The sequence below is a fragment of the Corylus avellana genome, chromosome 7 (genome assembly GCF_965113065.1).
Source record: "Corylus avellana chromosome 7, dhCorAvel1.hap1.2, whole genome shotgun sequence".
In the NCBI taxonomy this organism is placed as follows: domain Eukaryota; kingdom Viridiplantae; phylum Streptophyta; class Magnoliopsida; order Fagales; family Betulaceae; genus Corylus; species Corylus avellana.
In genome coordinates, this window is record NC_142496.1 from 7,097,639 (window position 1) to 7,111,933 (window position 14,295).

The window sequence follows — 14,295 nt, forward strand, 5'->3', positions numbered from 1 at the left end:
GTTAATTAAGGACCTTTGTGAATGTGTCATGCATGACACCACGTTTCTTTGATAATTAAGAAGAGGACGAGAGGAAAAAAAAAACAAACAAGTTAATTATTTTTTTGAAAAATATGGAGCTTTCATTGATGAAATTTCATGAGCATAAAGCTCTTACATCACTGAACATACAATTCTGAGAAATCATAACCAAAAGCTATGAAGGTTACAAAATCATAAAAATGACTTCAAGCTTCCGCTAACCTATATATAATTACATTGAAAGAACATATCTGTTTCGTGCAGACTAGATCTATGACATGGGTAGCCCAAATCCAAAAATAAAAATAAAAAACAACTAGAAACGAAAAATCCGGTCATGAGAGTTAAGCCTCCACACCAATCCACTCTATCCTCAACCCGAAGGCTAGGAAAAACAAAACACAAGAACTCCACAAGCAGCAGCGGACGATCACAGCATCGTAGACATTCCTTCGGAAGATACACCTTGGCCAAAGAAGACGATCAGATCTAAGATTGAAGAGACTAAGTCTGGATCTAGTTCTAGATTTACAAACTAGATCTAAAACAACCCGCCAGAAACGAAAACCGGATGAGCGTGTAGAAAAGACACCGAACACTGTTACCGTGAAAGGGGAGGAGAGTAGATCTAGATCTAGATCTTCACTCCTCTTGAAATGCTTCTTGGTGTTATCTAGAAGAAAAGAGAGAGGACTTCTAGACCACTGCAAATTCTTAGTACATCATTTAAGTTCAAAATTAGTAATTTAATAATATTTTACAATTAAATATAAAATGCAATAATTAGTATATCATAAGGTATGATAATGCTTGCTTGATTTTTTTTTTTTTTTTTTTTTTCAAAAAAAAAAAAAAAACGTTAGTTTATTGTACATCCTTTTAAGTTTTCTGTGATAATTAAGACGTCTTTTCTTAATTAATTTCTCTTTATTTTGAGTGTCAATTTAATTCATACACATCACTTAAAGAAACCTCACGCTTGCTGTGCATATGTCCTGCAGGCTTGACATTTTATATATATTATTGTTGTTGACATCGATCTCTTTTTATAGTCAACAGAACCACTACCCGACTTAGGGCTTGTTTGAATGTGCATTTAAATTGTCTAAAAGTGCGTTTAACGCTCAAAATGTCCGTTTGAAGAAAAAAAAAAATCTGTTTTGTAAAACAAAAGATAGGTGCTTTTAAGAGTCAAAAAGCCCTCGAACATTCGGACTCGAAGTCGAAAGTTCGGTCAAAGAACATGGAATGTTCAGTGAAAATGCTAAGGTCCATACAAGGCTCCTATTTTCAAATCAACACGTAGAAAATCTTATCCTAGGACTTTAATAAGTTCGCACTAAGATTAACATCAAACGTTCGGTGGGCCCCAACTGAATATTCGGTCAGAGGTAAAAATAAGGTTTTTGGTTTGTTTTCTTAAATAACAAGGGTCATTACAACAATTGCAAGTAGTTGTTGTTTTATAAAAATGTTTAAGAAAAATATTTGTTTATCCTTAATGACCGGGATTGGGTTTTAAATTTTTGGGGCATCAAAATTTATCAGGCTTTTCTATGTTTTCTCCTATTTATATACTCTTTAGGATATGATATTTTACGTGTGACATACACCTCTTGATCCTTGTATCTTTTATGGCTTAGCATCATTGATAAAGATAAATTTATTGGAGTCATAGAGAGAAAGTCGACTAATAAACCAATTACTTTTGAAAAGTCCTTGCTTCTTTGTGTGTGGAATAACTTTCCGGTCTTGGCTTGTTTAGCGTTTACTTTTGTAGCTAAAAGAGATGCAAATTGTATTTGCATACACCTTATACTAAATTTAATATTCAAATATTTTATTTATTTTCAACGACCCATTTTGGTCATTTTATTTTTACCTTTTTCTTGTCCTACCCTTCCACAAAGTCGACACGGTAACCAGTATAAAATCACGTGGGTAAGAAAAAAGCAAGGACCTGAGGGCGGCCAAAAACCCAGATTCAGAAAAGTTTCCGACTTGAAGTTCTTCTGGTTCCTCCTTTGATTGGAGTTTCTTCAGTTTTCACATTCACAGGTGAAGGATGGATAGAAGGCTTGTTGCAGAAGAGAAAATTATTGCAGAACTCTATGAAGCCTCCCGGAATGGGTGTGTAAGCACCTTGACCACTTTGATCCAAAGGGATGCGCGCATTCTTGATAGAGTTTCACTCACATCCTTTAGTGAGACCCCCTTACATTTAGCTGCTTTGCATGGCCATCTTGAAATTAGTAGACTTATTCTTAGCAAGAAACCTACACTTGCAAAAGAGGTGGACTCGCTAAGACGAACCCCGCTTCACTTGGCTTCTGCCGAGGGTCACACCGAGATAGTAAAAGCATTGTTGCAAGCAAATAAAACTGTTTGCTTAGCTTTTGATCAGAATGAGAGAATTCCTCTCCACTTTGCTGTAATGAGAGGACGAATAGAGATCATTGAAGAGTTAATTAGAGTTCAACCAGAGTCTATACAGAAGAATCTCAATGGTGGGAGTTTATTGCACTTGTGTGTTCAATATAATCAGCAGGATGCTCTAGAATGGCTAGTGAAGTGGGCTGATTGCAATGAACTCCTCAATTCCAAAGACCATGATGGCAACTCCATATTGCATTTAGCTGTGATGCTGAAGCAAATGAAGGTGCGTTAAAAATATCTGTTACTACTCTCTTATAATAGATATTTCTTTCTAATGATGTATAAAGTAGAACAATGTCTGCGTCTATGAATTTATTTGAGATCAACTTCTCTTTTTTCCTTCCTTTTTTCGCGAGCTTGTTTTGCATTCATAAAGTAGGACTAAAATTGTAAATTGGTAGAAGATATATTCGTATGTAAAGGAAAAAAAAGAAGGAAGAATCACAATGTTGTCATACATGCCCACAAAAAATAGAAAAATCCTCTTTTCATGTGGTTCTTCTAAAGATCATGCAAAGAGATACGTAATAAATAACCCAAGAAATATCATTCAATGTGGTTGAATTAAATTTATTTGGGTTTCTTTTTGTTGAAGTGCTTTTAGAGTTTCCGGTAGCTATTGGTCAATAGAATGTTCTGTTTGCGCAGGCCATAAAATATCTACTTTCAATACCTGCAATTAAAAGAGAGGCTAATGCCACAAACAAGCTTGGCTACACAGCTTCAGATGTCTTAGAGGCCTGTGATGTCTGTTCAAGAGATTTTAAATGTTTTGAAATCCAAAAAATTCTAAACGAAGCTAGCGTGAGAAGATCAAAGGGTCTAAATTCTTCCCTACCACCCACACCGAGTGGTACTAGTGTTAATGAAGCCCAAGAATCTCAATCAGGGTTTAGGAGATGGTGGTGGTGTGTTCTTTCAGCATTAGATAAACGCTTGAAGCGTCAGGGAAATTGGATGGAGGAAACACGTGGCACATTGATGTTAGTGGCTACTGTCATAGGAACCATGGCTTTCCAAGCTGGGATCAGCCCACCAGGTGGCGTTTGGCAACAAAATATACCCAACTCCATGGATGGTTTCAATTGTAGCGACGTAAATGTATGTAAAGCCGGCAAAGCAGTTTTATCTTGTTCTGATCAAGACGATATATACATATTGTTCTTGTATTTCAATAGCATCTCGTTCTTTGCATCTTTGGGCGTCATACTTTTGGTTATTACTGGATTTCCAATTAGGAGTAGGTTTTTTATATGGCTTTTGACATCAGCCATGCATACCGCAGTCGCGCCCATGACACTTACCTATACAACGGCAGTACATCTTGTAACCTCAAAATATCTTTTTGAAAGAATTACTTCGTTGGGCTCGAAATTATTTTTAGATTGGTGCGGATTGCTTGCGATTGCTGTTGTGATTCACATAATTCGCCTACTGCATTGGATGGTGAAGAAGTTGATTCACATAATTCTCCAACTGATCTATTCGATGTTGAAGATGTTCTGTAATTTCATACACAAGTTAACAAGGAGTGCAACAGAAGACCGAGCTAATGCCTAAGAGGAAAAATGTCATTATCAGAATTTCTGTTTAGCTTGGAATATGAACAGAATTGAAGGAATTAAAAATGATTGGCCTTGTTATCTTTTGCTATTGTGTTCTATTTTAGATTATTATGTTAAAGAAATTTGGCATGCTTTTTTTTTTGGCTGACTTTTGCCTTAAATTTGGATATTGTTTGATGGTTTATGGAGGAGTTATGCTAAATGACATCCCATGTCCTCTTTGTGTCATTTCTAAATCAATGTGACTTTTAAAATTACTATTTGATTTTCAATAGATTACTATTAAATTTTGATTTAGTAATGATTTTAAAAACCACATCAATTTGAGAAAACATAAGGAAGACCCACATCTTCCTTTTAACATTAGTCTTTGTGGAGACATTTTTGGTATTTTATGCATTTAGAGTTGGTAATCTAGTTTTGTTGGATGTGGATTAGGCATAGTTGGCAATGCATTATTTGGCTCTATTTAATTTATACATTGAATGCAATATTGTTATGGTATTGGGAATGAGACATTGATGAATTGAAAAGGTCATTATTGGCCTCAATTTTCAGTCATGCCACCTTAGGTCATGCCCCAAGTTCTAGAGGTAGAGAAATTAGGAGAAATTGTAACATATTCTCTTTAAAAATTTTATTCTTCTACCACAGGTTCCCACAAAAACATAAAATCACCGGTGCACTATAAACTCCCATTATTATGAACTCACAAGCTCATAATGTGCCAGCATTCAATGAGCGATAAAGTTACTAAAACAAACCTTAGAACCATACAACCTTAAAACTTTAAAACAATACATACTACATTTCTTTCCTTACAACTCAAGAACTACAAGATCTTAATTCTTAAGTTATAGTACATACCATATTGCTCTTGCTGAAAATATGAGCCACTAATCAAATGGGTGAAAGCTTTACACTTAAGAGTCCAACCTCTCGACTTTGTTGTAGTATTCCCTAAAGTTGCGCCATAGTCACTGCACTATCTGTAATTGCAATTTGAAATTGAATACATATTACATTTACAAGTAGAAGTGGGTAAGTTTACGACTTAGTAAGTAAATTAAAGTTAAGCAACGTGTGCAAGTAAGCCTCATTAAGTTCTTGAACATAACCTGTTTTGTAGAAATCTCAAAGAATCATAAACAGGATATTCTAAGTAAAATCGATTATGTTTTTACTGTAAAATAAAATAGCTTAAGGTTTCATTCTCTTTGTTTTCTTTTTATAAACTATTATAGCTTAAGGTATCACTGCACATAAGAAAATTAATGTTTTATTCAAGAAAATACCATTATACTTTTGTTTATAAAGCGAGATTATTCTTTTGAAAGATGTTTTATTTTCATTTCATCGAGACTGTTTAACCTTAACCCACTTACCTGGCATTGCACGTCCAAAATTAAACCATAATTTCCAAAAAAACAAAGCTTAAATGACAACACAACAAGAAATTTACTCATCAGGGGCGACTATTAAGTCGCCCCTAATAGTTAAGTATTAGCGTCCACTTTAAAGTGGACGCTAATAGCCGACCGAAAAGATGAATATTAGCGTCCACTTTACAGTGGACGGTAATAACTTGACCCTAATATACACGCGGGAATTATTCAAGCGGCCAAAAAAAAAATACTTTTAGCGTCGACATTTATCGATGCTGATAGTGGAGCAATAGCGTCCACTTACACTACAAGAAATTTACTTATCAGGGGCGACTATAAAGTTGCCCCTAATACTCCACTATTAGGGGCGACTTTTGAAAGTCGCCCCTAATAGTTAAGTATTAGCGTCCACTTCAACGTGGTCGCTAATAATGGGTCGAAAGGTTGAACATTACAGTGGACGCTAATAAGTCGATCCTAATATATATGCGGGAATTATTCAAGAGGCAGGAAAAATATTAGTGGCCAAAAACAAACTTTTAGCGTCGACTATAATAGTGTACCAATAGGGTCCACTTAAGTCGACGCTAAAAGCTGGAAAAAATAAAATAAAATAAAATAAAATAATAATAATCATCTCAATAGAAAGTGGACGCTAATAATTAAGCATTAGGATCGACCCTAAAGATTAGGAAGAAAAAAAAAAATTGTTGAGCAATAGGGTCGACTAAAAGTGGACGTTAAAGACCAATTATTAGGGTCCACTTTGAAAGTGGACGCTAATACCTACTCTTTAGGACCCTAAAGAGTATGTAGAATTTTTTTTTTTTTTTTAAAAAAAAAAGAAAATTGCTGAGCAATAGGGTCGACTAAAAGCAGACGCTGAAGACCCATTAGCATCCACTTTGAAAGTGGACGCTAATACATACTCTTTAGGGTCGACTTTAGTAGACCCTAAAGAGTATGTTGAAAAAAAATAAATAAATAAATAAATGAAAAAAAAGGAAAATAAGAAAATTGCTGAGCAATAGGGTCGAGTAAAAGTCAACGCTGAAGACTCATTATTAGCGTCCACTTTGAAAGTGGACGCTAATACATACTCTTTAGGGTCGACTTGAGTGGACCCTAAAAAGTATGTAGAAAAATTTAAAAAAAAAATAAAAAAATAAAAAGAAAATTGCTGAGCAATAGAGTCAACTAAAAGTGGACGCTGAAGACTCATTATTAGCGTCCACTTTTGTGACGTGTCGTTTTGACACGTTACCAAATTATGACATATAATTAATTAGTAACGTATTATAATGACATGTTACCAATTTGGTAACGTGTCAAATTGGTACGTTACCATTTTGGTATACTTAATTGCGTGTCATTATGACACGTAATTAAGTACTAGCGTGTCATTATGATACGTAATTAATTGGTAACATGTCATTATGGCACATCACCAAATGGTGACGTGTGAAGTTTTAAATGTTATTAAAATATCTAGTAACGTGTCATAAATTGTCACGTCACTACATGGTGACGTGGCAGAAATTAATGAATAGTATACACGTCACTAGTAGTCCATTTTTTTTATAATAAATGCTGGGATTAACGTGAGAAAGTATGAAGAGCTTTGAAGGAAAACTGGTTGGCCTTGCTATTGTACGTAGTATGTGTTATGTTAAAGACGTTGGTATACTTTTGTTGCTGACTTTTTCCTTGAATTTGGATATTGTTTGATGTTCTGTGGAGACATTGTTGGTCTCTTGTGCATTTATCTCACCAAGCCTTATATATAGAGTTATAGTGAATAGCGATAGACATGTGGATGATCTGGACAAGCATACTTTGCAGATTGGGAGTGGAAACATTATGAACTACATATATTTTTCCCATGGCGCACCAGATGGCGTCAAGAGCTATAACTACAAAGAGCTGAAACTCATAACCATATCACATAATTACTTTTTTGAAATGAGCCTTTTTTTTTTTTTTTTTTTTGGCTTATTTTGATTTTTTGGGCATTTTTAAAATAAATATAAAGGCTTCAACATGTGAAAATGCTCAACAATTTTATCAATCGAACCCCAAACTATATATATATATATATATATTCCAAATGTTTTTATGGGCTGGGAAATTAGATGCAAAGGACGTACAATGAAAAGGACAAAAAAAAAAGCTTGACTCCTATTCCAAATCATCTCTTTCTTCTCGGTAGTACTAAAAAACTAACAATTAACAACATTCCTTACTATGAAAGCACCATTGCCAATCTCTCTAAGCATACAAATTCTAATAATGAAAGCATAATTCCGCTATTACATTTAAATTGCACAAAAAATTTGTGTCGTGTATTCCTCAGAATATCTATGATGTTGTACTCCTCCGCTGCTGAGTCTAGTGGGGTTTTATTGTTTTTAGTTTTTTTTTTCTTTGATTTATTTTTTGTTCCTTTTGTCCTGGCTTTTGGGTTGACGACATGAGTTGACTCTTGATCTTTGGCTAAGGAGGATTAGATTGATGTGGGGGTTTATTTTTCATGGTTAGAAAATAAGTTTTGGGAATTTAAGCTACCAATTTCTTAGATCTAGTTTGCTTGAAACAGATTTATTTCATAACTGAAGTTGTTCATGGGTTAGTGAAAGCTAGTATCATAGATAGGATTTGACTGTAAGAATTTTTTTATTGTATCTATGACTTTGCAATTTCATAGCACTTGGCTATATTTTATAGAGTTTTTATGCTCTTGATATTTTATCAATGAATTTTGAAAGATTCCCGTTAAAAAAAAAAAAAAAAAAAAAATTAAAAAAAAAGGCCCCTAATACATAGTTGGACCAGATTGGAAACAATATTTGTCAATATACCATCATCGGACGCGGTCATTAATGGCAATACTCTTCCAAATGATTAGGATCTCCTACAATTTCAAAAAAAGTGTAGATTATCAAATTCAAAAATTAATTTATGTTATTTTTAGGCATCGAAATGCTTTGAAAATATCGCATATTAAAAGGTGCCATATTATAGTTGAAAATTGAGTATATTTTGATCGGGTTTCTTACTCTCTATGTTGTGAAAAAGTTTTGAACAAGAAATTGTTTTTTGGTTTTCTTAATAATAAACATCTCTACAAAAGTTAGAAGAAAAAAAAATCATTTTGGGAGGAAAATGTTTTTTGACTATCTCAATAACTTGTAACATTTTTTATATATGACATTTTCGAAGTGTTTCGAAACTTAGAAACGACCAAAATTCTATAATTGGAGAATCTACATTTTCTTTTTTGAAATTGTTGGAGATCTTTATCCATAATTCATTCACACCCAACAACATTGACCACTTTCCCAATTAATCCTAATAGAAAATGAAAGCATAATCCTAATGATCACACTACAAGAAATCTACTCATCAGGGGCGACCTTATTAGGGGCAACTGCAAAGTGGACGCTAATGATCACATATCAGTGTCCACTTCCAAAAGTCGATGCTGATAGTTGATTATTAGCGTCCACTTTACAATGGACGCTAATATGTCGACACTAATATACTAGCGAGAGTTATACCAGAGGTTGGAAAACAATTAGGGCCAACAAAATAACTATTAGCATTGACAAATGTCAACGCTGATAATAAACTATCAGCGTCTACTCAAAGTCTTGTAGAAAAATAAAAAAATAAAAAACAAATAAAACTAGAAGATTAACAGCGTCCACTCAAAGTGGACGCTGATCATAGCTCAATAGCGTCCACTTTCAAAGTGGATGCTGATGATACGTCATTAATATCCAATTTAGTGGACGCTAATGCTATAGTACAAAAATAAAAAAATAAAAATAAAAATAAAACTAGAAGATCAACAGCATCCACACAAAGTAGACGCTAATGATAGCTCAATAGCGTCTACTTTCAAAGTGGACACTGATGATAGGTCATTAGCGTCCAATTTAGTGGACACGAATGCTCTTGTAGAAAAATAACAAAAAAAAAAAAAAAAAAACAAATAAAACAAATAAAACTAGAAGATCAACAGCGTCTACTTTGAGTGGACGCTGATGATATGTCATTAGCGTCCAATTCAGTGGATGTTAATGCTCTTGTACAAAAATAAGAAAAAAATAAAACTAGAAGATCAACAGCGTCCACTCAAAGTAGACGCTGATCATAGCTCAATAGCGTCTACTTTCAATAGGTGAATTAGTTTGATTGATTTTGATAGGATTAGATGATTGAAACAATTCAAATTGAATGTTTGATCGAACATCTAATCGATCCTGGTGAATTAATTCGATTGATCGAGATAGGATCAGATGATTGAAACAATTGAAATTGAATGTTCGAACAAACATCTGATTGGTCCTAATGCATTCGTTCGATCGATCGTGATAAAATCAAATGATCAATCAAACTTCAAACAAATTAAAGGTTCGATCAAACATCCGATCTATCCTAGTGAATTAGTTCGATTGATGGTAATAAGATCAATTGATCGATCAAAATGGATACAATTGGAGGTTCAATTGAACATTCAATTGAACTCTAAACATTTTATATTATCTTAGTGCATTAGTTATATTGATCGTGATACAATCGAAGAGAAATGTCCTCTTCCTTCACATCCGATTGATCCTATTGCATTGTGTCAATTGATCGATCGTGATACAATCAAACTAAATACACTTGAAGGTTTGATCGAACATCTGATAAATCGTAATGCATTAGTCTGATCGACCATGATACGATCAAATAATCAATAGAACTTAATATGAATGTAGGTTCGATCGATCATAGTGCATTAGTCCGATCGATTGTAATAAGATTGAATTATTGATCAAACTTGAAATGATTGAAGGTTCAATCAATCGTCCAATCGATCATAGGTTCGATCAATCATCCAATCGATCATAGTACTTATAGTAGAATAAGTCAGAAGGATTGATCAAATTATTTAAATTTAAGGCTTATTCTAGTGCATTAGTCCGATCGATATGGATCATGATCATTGATTGTGATAATTAATTGAGCACCCTCCCATTGGACATCGTCATCCAAGTACAACCATGTAAGTTGACAAATGTTGAGTACTTTTCATCTCTACTGACTCAAACTTAATCCTTCTCATATTCTCAATAATATAATTACCCAAGTCATTGACTAATCGATCATAGTGCACTAATTCGAATGATTGTGATACGATCAAATTATCAAACGAACTCTATAGATTTTTCACTATCGATCATTGTGCACGACTAAATGTCCGATCGATCGTTCGATCAATTTTTTTTTTTTTTTTTTTAACATGTTCACACAAGGGAAGGGGGAGGGGAGATTTAAACTAGTGACCTCCGCTTTATGAAGCCTAGTCCACTACCGATTGAGCTATCCCTTAGGGACGATCATTCAATCAATTGGACTAGTGCATAAGAATAGTAGAAAATTCATAGAATTCGATTGAAAATAAATAAGGGAAGAATATATTAAACAAAATAAAAAGAGAAAACATTTACTAAGAATTTTTTTTTAAAAACAATTAATTAATTTTTTACAAGCTAAAAAAAAAATTGATAGGCTTATATGATTTTTTAATGGGCGAAAAGAAAAAAAAAACACCCATCGAGTTCAATTGAAAATAAATAATATATATCTAAAAATTAAAAAATGGTATATATATATATATATATAAAATAAAATTAAAAATTAAAAAATAAAAAAGAAAAAAGTAATACTTAAACTATCAGCGTTGACCTGTAGCTGTCGACGCTGATAGTCTAACTATGAGCGTCGACTAAACTGAGTCACCGCTAATAAGTTGATATCAGCGTCGAAGTCAACGCTGATAGTAAAACTATGCCGTTTTCTAAATATTAAACACGGGATCAATTAGCGCTTATTTTTTTTTTTTTTGCCAAATTTCAACCCCAAGTTATTCTCCCGCAATTTTTTGCCATTCTTTCTCTCTCTGTCTCGCTCTCTATTACTTTCTTCTTGCTTGTTTGATTTGGGTAGCTGATTGTGGGTTGATTTTCGGAATGGGCAGTGCAGTAATGGAAGAAGATGAAGGAGGGATGAGCTCACGACCAAGGAAGAAGAAATGGGCAAGGTGAGTTATTTTTATTTTTTATTTTTTGTTGGGGCGGCAGAGCAGCGCCTAGGCAGGTGGGTGTTAGAGCATATCATGGAGTTCAAAATAATAGTCACAGTATAAGACTATTACTGACTTACAATTTAAGAATATCACTGAGTCACACTTGAAGACTATCACTGAATTACAGGTGAATAATTAAAGATTATCACCTAGCTAACCTAGTTAGAGTAGAAGTCTATTTGTATCCAACATAATTATCCTATAAATAGGAGCATATTATATTGTACATATTACTCAGAGAAATAAGAGTTTAATGCAGCCTTAAAGCTTGATCTTGTGGATGTAGGTCATAGACCGAACCACGTAAATCTCTGTGTTACTATCTTATTATTTTCGCATTGTTATTTATTATTATTTTAACATTATGAAATATTTCATGGTATCATAGCAATATGCTAACGCCATTGTATGATCTACTAGTCCTGTGATTTTCTTTTTCCTTCAATTTATTTTTGTTCCTAGAAAAAAAAAAGATTTGCATGGCTGCATCCTACTCCGCCGCTGCCCCTTCGCCAACACCGGGTGAACGCCGCCAGCCACCGTCTTCCATTCCCGCTCACAGCCCAGCGGTTCCCACGCTATGTCTGGCCTTCCACGGCTCCATCCAGCTTGTCGCCGCCAAGCCAGTCGAAGACCAACCTGTCTCCGCCCAGTCGTCGCACCTTCCTCAGCACCGCACAATAGCCTTTCGGTGCCGCCTACCACCATTCCAGCCGCGCCGTTGATCTTCCAACCTTCATTCCGTCAATCTTGGCTTAGAGAGAAAAGAAGAAAAAGGCTCTGTCGTGAGAAAGAATTTTAAGAAGATGAAGTGTGTTTGGTTCCAGGTGTGAGTTATCCTCACTTAAGTGCAAAGTTATTCCTATTCTAGTTTAGGAATATGATATTCTTGTTTAGCTATTATATTAGGAGCTGTTTGGTTACGGGAATAAGGTTATTCTTATCCCAACTTATGTAAATAGAGTCCTTTTCCAAAAAAAAAAAAAAAAAAGAAAAAAAGGCCCAAGTTGCCCACCGAAAGAGGCCCAAGTTGCCCATTTTTCTTTCATATTAGGCCATTGGCCCATTATTTGTAATTTGGCATTCGTGGTATTGCTCATGCCAATTTTGGCCTTTGTGGTATTGTTTAAAACCCAGGCCTATTTTAGCCCACAGTTGGCACATACCGGCCATAGTAGCCGATGCCGGCCACAGTTGCCGAAGTTCAAGTTCAAGAGCAGCCGATGTTTCAAATCCGGCGCCATGAACTCCACTCAACTACCTCGGCCGCCACCAACTCCAACGAGTTTTCAGTCACCATCTCGGCCTTCTTTGCCGACCAAAGAACAAACTCAAGTTTTCACAAGTTTACCCCTTGAGTTTGAAGGGGAATGTTAGAGCATATCATGGAGTTCAAAATAATAGTCACAGTATAAGACTATTACTGACTTACAGTTGAAGAATATCACTGAGTCACACTTGAAGATTATCACTGAATTACAGGTGAATAGTTAAAGATTATCACCTAGCTAACCTAGTTAGAGTAGAAGTCTATTTGTATCCAACATAATTATCCTATAAATAGGAGCATATTATATTGTAAATATTACTCAGAGAAATAAGAGCTTAGAGCTTGATCTTGTGGATGTAGGTCATAGACCGAACCACGTAAATCTTTGTGTCACTATCTTATTATTTTAGCATTGTTATTTATTATTATTTTCACATTATGAAATCTTTTAGTGGGTCACGGGCCCGACGCCAGAAAACCTCATAATCGTTTGGGTCCCTACATTTTCCGGGGCCAAATACGGTGGAGAGGCTTTTTGGTATGTGTTTTGATTTGGTTGGCGAGCCATTGGCCTTAGTGGGGAGGGGAATTAGAACTAAATAAAGCTGGGAGAGTTTTGAATGTAATGTGATTCTTGCAATTAATTGCTGAAGGGAAAAAGAGCATATCATTTTTTAGTTGCCATTTCCGTCCATCTTAGTTCTTAAATTACAGAAAATTACCAAAATGGGCTTTTCTCTCCCTGACCCGAATTCAGGGCTTTCTTTGCCTTAGCATGTTTCCGTAACAGTACCTTGAGAGGTTTGTTTGTCGTTTTTTTTCTGGTCTGTTTGTTTCAATATCTGTAAAGTTCAGCAAGTTGTTGCAAATGTTAGATGTTTACTTTCGGTAGGGTGTTTGATAGGTAAGAATTCAATATATAATTAAATGCTAATCAATATAAATTAGCAGCGGAAATAATTTAATTATATAAATACCTCCGGCCATTACTTTGCTCAAGCGAAATGAAGAAAGACTCCTCAGCAACAAAATCTAAAAAACTAAAAAATATTGAGAGGTTTTTCTGACCTATGCCTACCAGTAAATGCCAATTAATGAAACACACAAGTCTTATTTATAGGTAAGTCAAGGACCCTCAATTAGAACTGTTATCTTAATTATTTATCACATCAAGGAATAAAAATCAAATAAATAATCAATATAGATTATTTGATTTCAGAAAATAGAATCAATAATGAATTTAAATATTTGTTTCCACAAGAATTCAATCAATCATTTAATTCAAAATATTGGATTTCACATAATAAGCTTTAATTGGAATAAATAACTGAATACCATAATTATATATATATTTTTTATAATCATAATAATATATGTGACATAAGAGATATACCTTAAATGAAATTTTTTACATTCACCCACTTGGCCCTTATGACACATAAATTCCTTATGGTGTTCAGTTCTATGATATGGCCATTACTT

At 34.4% G+C, this 14,295-nt stretch overlaps 1 protein-coding gene across 1 annotated transcript; it reads left to right on the forward strand.

Moving 5' to 3' along the window:
- Positions 1-2,086: 2,086 nt before the first annotated feature.
- On the forward strand, positions 2,087-4,017 carry LOC148584397 (uncharacterized). The gene is made up of 2 exons (XM_088518426.1): positions 2,087-2,680; positions 3,106-4,017. The coding sequence occupies exons 1-2, from the start codon at positions 2,087-2,089 to the stop codon at positions 4,015-4,017; spliced, it is 1,506 nt and encodes a 501-aa protein (XP_088374552.1).
- The last annotated feature ends 10,278 nt before the right edge of the window (positions 4,018-14,295 follow it).